Source organism: Lissotriton vulgaris, chromosome 1_1 (genome assembly GCF_964263255.1).
Source record: "Lissotriton vulgaris chromosome 1_1, aLisVul1.2, whole genome shotgun sequence".
Lineage (NCBI taxonomy): Eukaryota > Metazoa > Chordata > Amphibia > Caudata > Salamandridae > Lissotriton > Lissotriton vulgaris.
The window spans coordinates 605,472,049-605,486,356 of NC_141685.1; the positions used below are offsets into that span (position 1 = coordinate 605,472,049).

The window sequence follows — 14,308 nt, forward strand, 5'->3', positions numbered from 1 at the left end:
AAGAGTAGTGGAGCTTAGTGTCATTACATATATATGAGCTATGGTCATTAAGAGAGGTTCTTTTCTTTTTCACAGCTAATTTTGGGTCCTGATGAGAACTCCACACCCATAAGGAGTTTGAAACGCACAGACCAGTATTTGTTGAGCCATAAGATCTTCAAATGAAAAATAATGCTCCAAAATTCATGTGATTTGACAAATTGAATGTCTATGGTTACTGTATAATATTGTAATTTGTATGATGTTGTAAATAATTAGTTGTGGCTGTGTGCGAGTGTGAAGTGGTTGATTGTTTGATATGTCGATTGATTGTGAGTATGGAATGATGAAATGTATAGTATTTTATGAAAAGTAAGAATTTTTTGTATTTTGTGATGTAGATGGTGAAAGAGAAATTTGGTGAATTGAACCAACAAATGTATTAAGAGTAAAGAATAAACAAAAGTGATTAATTCAGACTGAATTAGAAGTCTAGTACCCACATTGTGTTAAATTCTAATGTGTTGCTGTGAAAGGAAAAGGATTTAGGAGAACAGTATTGGCAATTGTTTAGTTTTCTATTGGTCAGTGGCTTGGCCTTACTGATAGGAGCCCAAACCCAGTGGTGTTTTTTCGCTGTATATAACATTGCCACCTGATGCCCACTAGCTGAACCTTCTACTAAGTGGGACCTTTAACTTGATATTACCTTAAGACAACTTGATTCTTTATCGTTTTAGCTTCATATTGCCTTTCCTGGAGACAAATCTCTCTTATTTTGGCTCACATCTAGTTTTATTATCCTCCCCAAGATGGCCGCCATTGTAGCCATCAAGAATCCCTATGTTAGCGCTACCGCACAACACTGGCAATGCGCATGCTCGCGCATGCATGTACCCGCGTATGCTGTGCCACTGCTGGACGTGGGCGTGCATTTCTACACAAACCAAGATTTTCATACTCCGCATATAAGCAGCGTCCCTCCGGCACTCCTAGCATTAGCCGGGATTACGTGGGACCGATTCAGGTTTAGAGAGGAGGGACCCCCTAACCAAGTAAGATTGTGCGTGCTCCATATGGGTTTTGAGCTCACTGAGTCCAGACCTAGCCTCAAACTGGCATCCTTAAGTGTCTGTAGATCGGTTACGTGGATGAGCATTCCTCCCCCCGATTTCCCAACATTGTTGGCCAAAATTGTAACTACTTTTATTTACTACTGTGCATGCTCTTGTTTTGTTTTTAGAAGTGTAACACACTAATTGTCTAGGAACATTTTTCACTTTCTATAACTCCTGGCTCCAACGGAACTGGGTTTGTAATTACTGATCCAGCACACTGCACAGGGTGCTTTTTACTAGTGCACTTGGCCATATGGCTACAAAGCACCCACATGGCAGTGGTAGATCAGCGCACTGGGTCCTCTACACTTTGTGCAAACATGATGCACTTGCCTTTGCTTTCTATCCTGATACCAAAAATGCAGCATGCCTAGTTATTTCGGCATGCAGCCACCTGCATGGGATACATTTCACTGTGGTAGTCATAGAGACACCAGACTACACACACCCGTTACTAGTAAGATTGCATTTTATTGTTGCAATACTATATGTCTTGTTTTGTCTCTTTTTTCCTTACAGGTATTTTTCTGAAGTGTCAGTAAGTATACAGACATTTCCGATCCACACACCTTAGCGTGTGTGTAGGTATCACAAAAGGTTTCACTTGGCACCTACCACCTTTGCCACTCACTTTTATGCACATTCCGGTCCTGAAGAAAGCCCTAGCAATTGTTTTTACAGGCTGAAACATGTAGACCGCCACATATACAGCAACTCATGGTAGATAACTCCAGATTAGTTGCACGACACATAGTATCTCTCTTTTTTAATTATATCCTGAGCCACCACTATTAAAGTTATTGGCAAAGATTCTCATAGATACTTTTTAACTGTAAATACTTCACCTCCCATCACATTTATGCAATACACCAGCTCCGCTGTAGTCAGGTGTCATAGCACAACCGGGAGGCACTCGCCCCACGGTTGGGACCCCAATAATGAAGCATGACACCAACCAGGTTGGTGTGTGGGGGGACTTTAATAACACCTAATGGCTCCATGTTCTTACTATTCACAGTGATCTAATTGCATACACATAGTGGGTTTGTCCACATTCTTTAAGTCTTGTACTGATTTGAGGAAGGGACATACTCTTTCTTCCTCCCTAGCTCTCCCTTTTGATTTTGAATGGTTATCAAAAGAAACCATTGGTGGAAGGGAGCTGATCAAAGCAATCAATAGCTAAAGACGGATGAAGCAACGTCCACTCCCTGTTCATTTTTATGACATAAGGTCTTTCGCTGTGCTAGACATTAAAACAAGCCATAATCGGTGGGATGACCTCATTTCCTAGGACATTGTTTTGGGGGGGAAAGTTTTATATAGCATTAACTTGACCCAAAGGTACTTGGTATCAGAGCGCTTTACATGAGCACAAGTTGTGTTTCATTAAGACACATCCTTTTTTGTTGGGCACAGGGAGCTTAAGTGATTTGCCGAGAATCACAGGATGTTGAGCGTCGTTGCCGAGACTAGCCCCTAGGGTCCCCAGACTTTACATCCTGATAGTCAATTGGTAGCCTACTTTCAGCTCTGTTGGATTTCTGTGCACCCAATTTGGCCCCTGGTTGAATATGAAGAACCAGGAAGCCTCCAGGATCTCTACTTACACAATGAAGAACTCCAATCACATCGGACATCGGGCAAGGCTCAATGTGTCCACACTTGAAGAGACACAAAAGATATATTCAGTTTGATTGAGTAGCAAGGTCAGGAGGTTTATGCCCGTTGCCCCTCTGAAGAACAGGTAAAAATGCCAGGCTTATCCACCCTGGTTTGTTTCAGAGTACGTTCATAATAGTAAGCAAACTTGCGCAAACTGACACAATCTAATTTATGAATTGTCATTGTTAATGAAATTAAGGAATTTCGTGGAAACTTTAAGAGATCTGGAAAATGTGACATGAAATGAATGTGCTTTTGATTTTATGCAATCGCCATTTAACCTATTCTTCTAAAAAAAGCTCTCAAGCTATTTAATAATCTTGGTAAAAAATATTTCCTATCCAGGTACTTCTTCAGCTCCATATATAAGACTCACCATTAGTTTATCATTGGAAAACCCAATCGCAACATATCCAGTTGAGAGCGCACTCATTTCAAAGACGTAACCACCTCCTGTTGCTGGCATAGATGACATGAAAATGCAGCTTGCACTGGTGGCAGGATTACATCCGGATGGATTGCTGAAACAGAGCTTCTCTGAACCACAGGCTTCACTGGAGATCTGTAACTAGAAATAGTTTTAAGGTCAAAGTTGGAGGAATTGCAGATTCAATAAACAGAAGGGCTGAATAAGTCGCGAAGAACACCCATTTGTTTCCATAACCTCTAGTTGCTCATAACTTTTATAATATTAAGGACAGTAGTGACATGAACGAGGTGCAATGCATGACACCTAATGAACAACAATCTAAAATGCATTTGTTAGGCATGATACATGTGAGTGGTAGTTACCCATCCGTTTTTGCCTACAACCCTCCTGTCTTGCTGAATTGGTGTATTTTGGGTTCAGGACTCTTTGCCAATCCTAACTAGTGACACTACCTAATAGTTGGAAATTGCATATCTCCATTTCTACTGATTGGACTTTGTCGTTCTGGTATAATTTATTATTAGGATTTTTTGTGTGCTGTGTTTTCATTGTATTACTCTTTCTATGCTGCATGGATACGTATTGGTCTAAGCTAAGCCATGCTGCTTATGTATCTAACAATGGGTTAAGCACCAGTAAATTTAGTTACTTTTGTGGTTCACCTCAACAAGGACTGTTGTTTATGTTTAGGAAGAATCTTTACTGTCCCCCCAATCAAAAACTCAATTTCCTACTTTGATAGTAGCAGTGGTATCCAGTACTCGTGCTTCCACAATGCCATTCATTGATTTTGTCTAACACTAAAAATCACCATAAATAGTCTGACTACAGATTCAACCTCTTTTTAAATTCCCCTTGATTGTCCTCTTTCATTTTTCAAAATCTACTTCTATTGCATCTGTAACTCTGCCTAGAGCTCAACAACCTATAGAGCTATACTGTGGCTGAACTTGAAGGATTCCGCAGGGAGAGGGGCTACCAGTAACCTGGAGCTCCAAGAAGCAGTAGTTCCGGAACATCTTGGAGGAGGCTCGACAGATATAGGCTAAAGCACAGGAGGATGAGGAAGTGGAATTGAGAATAAGCATGAGACGGAAATAGAAGGGGAGGATAACAACCACCTGTTGATGGCCCCAGAGAAGAGAGGGGGATCCATGGTAGTGAGGTCTCCAGCCAGATCAAGGGCAGGCAGAAGCATGTCCCCCCCTAATCTGTCCCCTGAAGAACTTAAGGACAGGAAGTCTGAGATGGTGTTCAGACTGCAACTAGAAAAACTGAACCTGGAAGACACTGCTGCCAAAAGGGATGTAATTGCCCAGAGGTCTCTGAAGGAGAGGAGGGCTGAGGCAAAGATTGCTTTAGCCACAGAGAAAGTCAAAGCTGAAAGAGCCTTGGCAGAAAGAAAACTAATGGTGTTTCATTAAGTGTGTCTCAGGGAGTTGGACCTGAAGGTCAACCAAAACACAGGGTACAGCAAAAATGATGGCAGCACAATTGCAGTGTCCAAGGGGGACAAGAGAGTTCACATTCCTAAAGATGTGGTTTCTATCTATGTGGTGGGAGATTATATTGAGAAATGTTTTTCAGTTCTGAAGTAGCCCTAAGGATGCATAGAGTCCCGGAAAAGAATGCGGAGATGAGTTTCTGGAAACACGTGCCCACAGAGGGGAGGAATACCCTGCTGACAATAGTGGTAGATGACCAGATGAAGCATGCCCGTAAGAGAGCCAAGTATGGGCTCTCGTCAGAAAAATCCCTCATGCGGCTTAGGACAGCCACACGCTGTCAAGCCAATCTTGATGATTAAGGGTTGTATGATCTGATTTTGAGAGAGAGCAGATGTTCAATAAACGTTTAACAGAGCTGTGTGAACAACTGATTTACAGCACACTAGCAACCCCAGAGAGGTTGCAAAGGAGGGGGACATCTTGGTCAGTACCACAGTGTCCAAGAAGGCACAGGGGGGATCACCACAAGGGTTGACAGGGTCCAAACCAGATGAAAGAGGGGGAAGACAAAGATAAAACATCTGAATTGCCTGTAGGCCCCCAAAAGAGTTTGGAGGGAGAGTATTACCAGCTCAATCCTGAGCAAAAAAAGGGAGGGTTCCATGTGAAGAGGTCTTCAGGTCACTCAATCCCTAAGTACCTTGAGTGTTACAGGTAAGGACACTCAAAGGGTGAGCCCAAGTGTCCACAACAGAAGCAGCTCCCACTGGTGGGTAGGTCCTGGAAATGGCTACTGAGGTGCTTCGGGAGGAGGCTGTCTCATTTAGTACAGGGGATAGTCTAGAGGTCATGTTAGTGTCCCTGGTAGACAGACAGATAGTACCTAAGACTCATATGCCTACTAATACTAAGGAGTATAAGCAGTGGGTCACCATCAATTAGAAGATAGTGGAGGCTCTAAGAGAGACAGGAGACAGTATGGTTACTGTCAAGTGTCATCTGGTGTCCTCAGAGTAGGTACTGGTTCCCTTTGAATAGGGAGGGGAGTTTCATATTCCTTAGAAGGTTGCTGTGACACCAGTAATGCCTGTGAATTATCTGTTAGACAATAATGTGGCGCACGCCATTTCAAAGGAGGCAGAGCTCCAGTCACACATGTTGATGCTATGGTTGCCTGAGAGGGTGTGCCAGACCACACAGTCCATGGGCACCTAGGAAAATCCCAAAGTTTCGTAGCCTGGAACAATGGCACCTGCAAAGAAGAAAACGGCCAGGGGGTGGAGGAAATCTGCCCTAGAGATTCCCTCTGTCCAAGAGGAAGCAGAATCTGAAGGGGATGTCCCAGAACCTACAGGGGAAGACATTGGTGTCCTGGGAGACCTACCGGATCTGTCCAAATGAACGGAGGTTCCTCCCAGGAAGAGTTTTGCCAAGTGCAGATGGAGTTCATCACTCTTGAGGGCGTTTGGTGCCAGGCTGATGTCCAGGCAAATGGAGTCATCCCTGGTGATCACATCATTTACTTGAAAAATGATCTGTATAGCATGCCTAAGCTTCATGAGCCTGGTACAACCTGTGTGTTCGTGTCCCACGAGTGCTAAAGTGCCCTACTTCTGGGACTGGCTCATGGTTTAGCCCTGGCAGGACATTAGGGGCAGACCAAGACCTTTGAAAAGCTGGTCCCCATTTTTATTGGCCCCAGATTAGAAGGACCTTGGATGCATTCTGAAGGTCCTTTCCTACCTAACAGGCCATTAAAAAGATAGGCAAAAGCATAAGTCTCCCCTGGTTCCCCTTCCTGTTGTTGGTGCCCTCTTTGAAATGGAGGGCATTGATATTGTGGCTCCTCTGGGATTGTTCTTATTGGATCCTTCCACCTGGTACCCAGAAGCCATCCCTCTGAGAGCAGTGATTGTGCCTGCTGTGGCCAGGGCCTTAATGGCAATTATTTACCGTGTGGGTTTTCCCAAAGAGGAGGTATCTGACCGAGGCACCAATTTCATGTCTGCATACATGCAGTCAACGTGTGATGAGTGTGGAGTAACCTGCAAGTTCTCCACATCCTACCATCCCAAAACCAATAGGCTTGATGAAAGATTCAACATGACCCTGATAGGCATGATCATGAGTCTGAGGTAGGACATCCTCTTGCCATACCTGTGTTTCTCTTACAGGGAGGGTCCTCATAAAATAGTTAGTCTCAGCCCCTTCAAGCTTCTGTATGGCCACCTGTCAGAAATCTAAAGGAGGAGTGGGAGCAAGCTCCTGAAGAAAACCCCAAGATGTAGTCAACTACATGTTGGCTCTAGGATCTCAGATGAAGTGGTTCTGGGAGACCACCACTGAGAACTTACAGCCAGATAGACAGTCATGAGACTCTGGTATCACCATAAGGCTAGATTGGTCAAGCTTCAGCCTGGCCAGAAGGTGTGAGTGAAGGAGCCAGTGGAGCCCTGGGCATGCAGGACCGGTGGACTGGACCATATGAGGTAAAATAATAAAAAGGGGGAGGTCACCTACACCCACAGAAAACCCTTAAGGGTCCTTCATGTAAACTACCTCAAAACATACTTCGAGAGGTGCTATGTGACTCTATTCTTGGTGACAGATAGAGGTGAACAGTGAACCACTCCCAGATCTTCTCTCTTCTAAAGAGCATGATGAGTCACTAGAAAGAGTTAACCTCTCACCGTCTCTGACCCCTCAACAGGAGAAAGACAGTCAGCTGTTGGATCAGCTCTCATTCCTTTTCCTACTATCCCCTAGGCTCATCTATTGATGTACCCATGACATTGACACAGGGAACAGTATGTCTGTGAACAATAAGATCTACAGTTATCGGACAAAGTGAGGGCCAGCATCAAGGGAGAAGTGTCCAAGATGCTGGAGCTAGGAGTGATTGAGCCCTCCAACAGCCTTTGGTCTAGCCCCATGGTGCTGGTGCCAAAGGCTGCCCCATTGGGCATTGCACCACAACTCTGGTTCTGTGTGAGCTCAGTTCAGTCACCAAGACTGATGCACATCCCATCCTTTGCAGTTGATGAGCTCAAATATTGGTTGGAAATAGCCAAGTTCCTGAGAACCTTCGATTTGTGGATAAAAAGGCATTGCATCTATTGTGAAATGGCTGGATGATTGCAGAAAATGGGTCCGCCACATAGGGCCAGTGTATTTAAATGAATTCTCACTATTTTAGGCAAAGGAGCAGGTATCCAATTCAAGAAACTGTATGGTGGTGCATTATCAAGGAGTATGAGCCACATGAGAATATCTAAGCTTACCAACACATTTTAATTAGTTTTAGCACAATCTTCATACACTATGTAAAATAAAGTATCCAAAACCTAGAAAGTTTACTTAAAGTGAAAACATCTGCAAGCAGCCTCTGTGGTAGGAATGTTACACTGCCTGGATTAACAAGATGTAGCTCGTTGATGTTGTCTCTATCCATCTGAGGTGCAGATCAGGTGGGGTACTGACTGCAGGGTAGAAATGTTTATTCATGTTTTTAGAAATTATTTGGGTAGTTTGACAGATAAGTGTAAACAGTATTAAGCACAGGTTAAAATTCAACCTTTAAAGTAATTTTTTTTTATGAACAAGAGATTGTAGATCTTGTTGCTCAGCGGGAGAGGTGGAAAGTTTCATATCATAGGTGACTGAGCAGGGACGTAGAATCTTTTAACTGATGGTATTTGAGAGGTGTACTATATATATATACATGTATGTATACATATATATGTCAAACATCCAGGGTTGCCCATTGTGAGAATGCCCTCACGGTAACGATGTCCCATACAGTGAGGTCAGCAACCGGTCTCTGCTCTCCATGCTGACATTGTAACTAACTTCTTAGGCTGACGCGTTTCGGAGAAAACTCCTTCTTCCAGAGCCTTTCAACAAAGCAACAAACACAGCGTAGTTCAGAACACCTGCTATTTATTTTAAGAGTCACGCCCATCTGGGCCTCGATCTCCCGCCTTCACTGGCGTATGCCCCAAGGCATTATGGTATCAGCAGTCCGAACTTGAGTCAAACCCTTGAGGGTGCTGTCGTTTGTCGAAAAATAACTGTAATTAAAAACCCCAGTGGGTCAATGTCTGCTGGAAACGCAGCACCCGCTGCAATGCACAGAACACTCACTGGCGAGCGTCACCGTCCTCTATGCATGCCGGGACATCCCAACATCGCAGATCCGCTTGAACGCAGCGGGGCATTCTCGCGACTCGAGCCAAGTTGACATTAATCAAACATCCAAGGTTGCCCATTGTGAGAATGCCCTCACAGTAACGTTGTCCCATACAGTGAGGTCAGCAACCGGTCTCTGCTTTCCATGCTGACATTGTAACTAACTTCTTAGGCTGACGCGTTTCGGAGAAAACTCCTTCTTCCAGAGCCTTTCAACAAAGCAACAAACACAGCGTAGTTCAGAACACCTGCTATTTATTTTAAGAGTCACACAGTTGGATTTCTTGCCATTGAAGAAGGGAGTGAAGACTCTCGAAACGCTTCTGGCGCTATGAAAACTGATGCCTGTTTTGTTTCTTGCTGCCTGCTTGCATTTCGCCAATAAATTAGCAAGCCCATCAAATGTCTGCGGTCTAAACTTCTTGTGGGCTACCTGCGTGTGAGAATAAATAGCGACTGTTGCCCAGCCGCGAAGTTGGACCCACCGCTGACACCAGGTCGGCGGATCCGGGAGACATGCTAAGTTTGGCGCCGTATGCAGGATGGCGCATCTTTGAAGCTTCAAATGGCGTTTGGAAAGCGGGGCAGGCAGCTCACAAGACTTTCATCAACTCACAAGGGGAACAAACTGTTTTATTTTCCCTGAATGAAAGCATGCCCACTTGGGATATGAACATTTCGCACCACAACTACCAGAAGGCTGTGGGAGAGCCACGCCCACCAGGGCGGGTAATTTATATACAACAGGTGTGAAACAAACTTTGCTTTCGCAGTTGGATTTCTTGCCATTGAAGAAGGGAGTGAAGACTCTCGAAACGCGTCTGGCGCTATGAAAACTGATGCCTGTTTTGTTTCTTGCTGCCTGCTTGCATTTCGCCAATAAATTAGCAAGCCCATCAAATGTCTGCGGTCTAAACTTCTTGTGGGCTACCTGCGTGTGAGAATAAATAGCGGCTGTTGCCCAGCTGCGAAGTTGGACCCACCGCTGCAGCGGATCCATGCTGGCTGACACCAGGTCGGCGGTTCCGGGAGACATGCTAAGTTTGGCGCCGTATTCAGGACGGCGCATCTTTGAAGCTTCAATTGGCGTTTGGAAAGCGGGGCAGGCAGCTCACAAGACTGTCATCAACCCACAAGGGGAACAAACTGTTTTATTTTCCCTGAATGAAAGCATGCCCACTTAGGATATGAACATTTCGTACCACAACTACCAGAAGGCTGTGGGAGAGCCACGCCCACCAGGGCGGGTAATTTATATACAACAGGTGTGAAACTAACTTTGCTTTCGCAGTTGGATTTCTTGCCATTGAAGAAGGGAGTGAAGACTCTCGAAACACGTCTGGCGCTATGAAAACTGATGCCTGTTTTGTGTCTTGCTACCTGCTTGCATTTTGCCAATAAATTAGCAAGCCCATCAAATGTCTGCAGTCTAAACTTCTTGTGGGCTACCTGCGTGTGAGAATAAATAGCAGCTGTTGCCCAGCCGCGAAGTTGGACCCACCGCTGCAGCGGGTTCGTGCTGGCTGACACCAGGTCGGCGGTTCCATGAGACATGCTGAGTTTGGCGCCGTATGCAGGATGGCGCCGCTTTGAAGCTTCTATTGGCGTTTGGAAAGCGGGGCAGGCAGCTCACAAGACTTCCATCAAACCACAAGGGGAACAAACTGTTTTATTTTCCCTGAATGAAAGCATGCCCACTTGGGATATGAACATTTCGCACCACAAACTACCAGAAGGCTGTGGGAGAGCCACGCCCACCAGGGCGGGTAATTTATATACAACAGGTGTGAAACAAACTTTGCTTTCGCAGTTGGATTTCTTGCCATTGAAGAAGGGAGTGAAGACTCTCGAAACGCGTCTGGCGCTATGAAAACTGATGCCTGTTTTGTTTCTTGCTGCCTGCTTGCATTTCGCCAATAAATTAGCAAGCCCATCAAATGTCTGCGGTCTAAACTTCTTGTGGGCTACCTGCGTGTGAGAATATATATATATGTATGTACGTTTGGAATAAAATAACTGCGTGAAAACCAAGAAGTGTGCAGCAACTTCATTTCTTTGTATGGAATATATATATATATATATATATATATATATATATATATATATATATATATATATATATATATATATATATATATATATATATATATATATATTTATATTTATATATATATATACATACATATATTTAGTACACCTCTAAAATATATATATATATATATATATATATATATATATATATATATATATATATATTCACTGAAAAAACCATAGGTTATAGACCATATATAGTTAGGGATTAGCATTTAAAAAACCTTATTTTATTTGCACAAAACCATTGAAATTCCATATATAGTTAGTTGCACTAACTATATATCGCGGACCCGCAATCCACTGCTAATGATGTCACATATTACATCATTCATGACATGGTCAGTGACATGTACGGAGGGGAAAGATACCAAGAACTTCCATAACTTTAGTTCTCCTTCCCTAGCCTGAACTATAGGCAACTTCTGTTGTACCGACCCACCGATAACTCAGGTGGCTATTAGTCCAAGACCTTTAGGTGAGTCTGTTATTTACCACGTCATGAATTGCCTTCTCCTGATTAGAGTTCTCTCCCTGAGATAACAGTTGCGTTTTTAACCACTGGTTTTACTACTGTTTTTAGTCACAACGCACCCACCACGGACATAGGTATAAGAGTGTTCACTACACCACACACTCTTCATACACCACAGGCATGTTCGTATGTGTGACACCACACACACCACTTCCACTTCACTGCACTGAGATGCTAAATTGGCTGTTACCATTCACAATTGTTGACATTTATTACGATACCTGCATTAATGTCTCTCTTTTGTATCTCCATACTTCAGGCACAGGATTCCCCTGAGGTAAAGCACACAAGGCTCATGACACTAGCATGTCCCTGTTTTAACCCCCCACCCACACTTTCACCAGGTCCTGAAGAATCGCGGGAAAATCCCAAGCGAGAAACATGTTGACCGACCATCACATTAGTCTAGTTTGAAACACGGCACGTAACTCTCCGTGACCCAACAAACTAAACTACACCCTTTTAACAATAGTAGGAGGACCTCCAGAATAAAGTTTTTTCCGGGACCCTCTACTATATTTTAAACCTCACCCTTCCATTTCAGGATACTATTGCCCTGGCCCACATACCCACACTTCATCAACAGGCAGCTGGACAAAAAGTTCTCCGCCAAAGAGCCCCTCTTTGAGGTGAGCCCGTCGGGGATTGCACCGCCTCCCCGACGAGGAGCAACCGCCGATGATGAAGCATGACATCCCTCGGGGTGTGTGAGGCAAGCATGTCCAACTTAATGGATGCCCAAGGGTGTTAACATACACCTTCGGTACAGCCAGTCTCCTTTCTTACCAGGAACAGTTCAGCAACCCCGCTTGTTGTTTGAGTACTCTATACACGGGCACACGCTGGAACTGGACCTTCCACCTCCCCTTTGAGGTGGTAATCGGTGCCCGTTCGATCTATTGATCACACTCCCTCTTATTTGACGACGATGGTCAGTGACATCACTGATGACATCACTGATGACATCTCAAATGACATCACTGATGACATCACTGATGACAACACCCAGTGACTGTATGTTTCTGTAAAGTTAAAATATGTCTTACATATTGAAGAATGAGTGGATGTATAAGTGTCTGGATGAAGGATTTAGTAGGTGCATGACTGACTGTATGAGAGAATGATTAAATGTGTCTCACTGAGTGCATGGGTTAGTGATTAAAGTGTCTTAATTTGGCAATCATTATTTATGTTCTTCTGTAAACTGCTGCATGTTTAAATCAGTAGCTATATCAGTAACTATATGGGTTATTGAATGGTTGCCCAAGTATTTGTAGGGGAGACTGAGTATGTGTGTGGGTGGCTGGGAGGTGTATAACTCTGTGCATAGATGTGTGAGCAGTTGATTCCCTAGGTGTATGGGTTCAAAAGTGCATGTAGAAACAGCTGTATGGACAGTTGACTGTGTGCAAGAGTATATTGGTGAGTGAATGGATATCTCAGTTCTACATGTCAAAGTAAGTACATATGTAAAACACACTCCATGTGAGAGTTGACATATATAAATAACTGAACATAAGAGCCAGTGAATGTGAGAGTGGCTGTATGAATCATTGTGAACTTGTATCAAGGATTGTATAAGAGAGTAATTATGTGTTAGTATATGTTTGAATAAGTAAGGTGTGTATAACTGTATAGTTGAGGAAATGGAGGTGTGATTGATTCTTTGCATGACTGACTAGGTGTGTGAGTAACTCCATGGATGTGTGACAGTCTGTGAGTGCCTGCTTACACTGAGTGTATCTAAGGTTATATTAGAGTCTGAAGATGTATTATCACATAAATGATATCATCAGTGATGTAATCAGTAATGTCAAATGAGATGTCAGTGATGTCATCAGTGATGTCATTTGAGATGTCATCAGTGATGTCATCAGTGATGTCATTTGAGATGTCATCAGTGATGTCATCAGTGATGTCACTGACCATGTCATGAATGATGTAATATGTGACATCATTAGCAGTGGATTGCGGGTCCGCGATATATAGTTAGTGCAACTAACTATATATGGAATTTCATGGTTTTGTGCAAATAAAATAAGGTTTTTTAAATGCTAATCCCTAACTATATATGGTCTATAACCTATGGTTTTTTCAGTGAATTTTCAAGGTTTTGTAAATGCAAATTCCTAACTATATATGGTCTATAACCTATGGTTTTTTCTGTGAATTTCATTGGTTTTTTAAAAGCTAACATCTGTAGCTGTAAAATGTATTCTTCTTTAAAACCCAAAATATATTTTAGATGTTTATTGATAATTTTTTTTTAAATATTTTTTTTCTTCGCTTCCGGTAAGCGAACCGGGAAGCTTTCCGTTAGCTCATCTTGATGCCGCGATCTAGTACGCGAACCGGTAAACGTTTCGTTAGCGGAACTGTGACGCGTCGCGGAAGCGCGACGTATCACGTTGTCGCGTAATGCGTCTTATGACGCGCCGCGTTAGCGCTCCCGGAAGTGCTCCGGACCGCGAACCGGAAACGATCCGGGACGCGGCGCGCACCGCGTAACGTAAGCGGAACAGGTCATGTGACTTGTTTATCAAACTTTTCATTGGTTCATTTCACTTTTGGTTTCCAAATGATGTATGACTAGGTCATGTGACCTAAAAATAACACTTTTCATTGGTTCAGAACTTTTGCTTTTCCCAAATCATGTAAACCCCTCCTTCTTTCCTCACTCTGACTTTCATCTTGGTGAGAGAAAGACCATTTTCCAATATTATTGCAATGGCTTCTATCCTTGCTTCAGCTGGTGGACCCCCACCACCACCTCAACCTCCTCATGACAAGAGAGGACCACCATCACAATTCATTTCCAACAGAGAGGAGGAAGAGGAGGACCTAGAAGAAGAGG

The 14,308-nt window shown here is 43.5% G+C and overlaps 1 protein-coding gene across 1 annotated transcript in view; it reads right to left on the reverse strand.

Annotated features, from left to right (window-relative positions):
• The window catches only part of LOC147747555 (ferric reductase 1-like), a 553,652-nt gene that overhangs the window by 321,255 nt on the left and 218,089 nt on the right, over positions 1–14,308 (reverse strand). The window contains exon 6 of the mRNA XM_086954125.1: positions 3,139–3,330. Within this exon, the coding sequence (XP_086810251.1) occupies positions 3,139–3,330 (192 nt within the window). The remainder of the gene's footprint in view (positions 1–3,138; positions 3,331–14,308) is intronic.